This window comes from Buceros rhinoceros, unplaced genomic scaffold (assembly GCF_000710305.1).
Source record: "Buceros rhinoceros silvestris isolate BGI_N320 unplaced genomic scaffold, ASM71030v1 scaffold21578, whole genome shotgun sequence".
In the NCBI taxonomy this organism is placed as follows: domain Eukaryota; kingdom Metazoa; phylum Chordata; class Aves; order Bucerotiformes; family Bucerotidae; genus Buceros; species Buceros rhinoceros.
The window spans coordinates 546-907 of NW_010425417.1; the positions used below are offsets into that span (position 1 = coordinate 546).

Below are 362 nucleotides of genomic sequence, written 5' to 3' on the forward strand. Positions count from 1 at the left end.
TGGGCGGCCTCGGCAGCCTCGACCTGCTGGACCTCCTCTTCGACCACCAGGACGGGATCCTTCGCGGCGTGGAGGTGGGGACGTCACTGGGTGCCTGGCACGAGGATAGGGTGAGTCCCGCAGTGTTGGGGGGGTCCCGTTGCCACCTCACCCTAGGTCTGGCAGGACAGCCCTGTCCCCATGCCTTACCTGGGAGCTGGGAGCACCCTGCAGCTCCTGTGGGCACCCCATGATGACAAGTGTCCCTGCAGGGTGCCCAGGACAGTGAGGACTTCCTCAGCTCCATCCTGGGCTCCAGGGACTCGGTGTCAGACTCTCCCAGCTGCTCCCCAGCCACCAGCGACAGCGGGGTCTCAGAGGAC

The 362-nt window shown here is 66.6% G+C and overlaps 1 protein-coding gene across 1 annotated transcript in view; it reads left to right on the top strand.

Annotated features, from left to right (window-relative positions):
* Window positions 1–16: 16 nt before the first annotated feature.
* Window positions 17–362, top strand: part of CREB3L3 (cAMP responsive element binding protein 3-like 3) — a gene marked incomplete at its 5' end in the record, with an annotated part of 3,753 nt that continues 3,407 nt past the window's right edge. Inside the window, 2 exons of the mRNA XM_010141155.1 lie at window positions 17–110; window positions 252–355. Of these exons, the coding sequence (XP_010139457.1) occupies window positions 17–110; window positions 252–355 (198 nt within the window). The remainder of the gene's footprint in view (window positions 111–251; window positions 356–362) is intronic.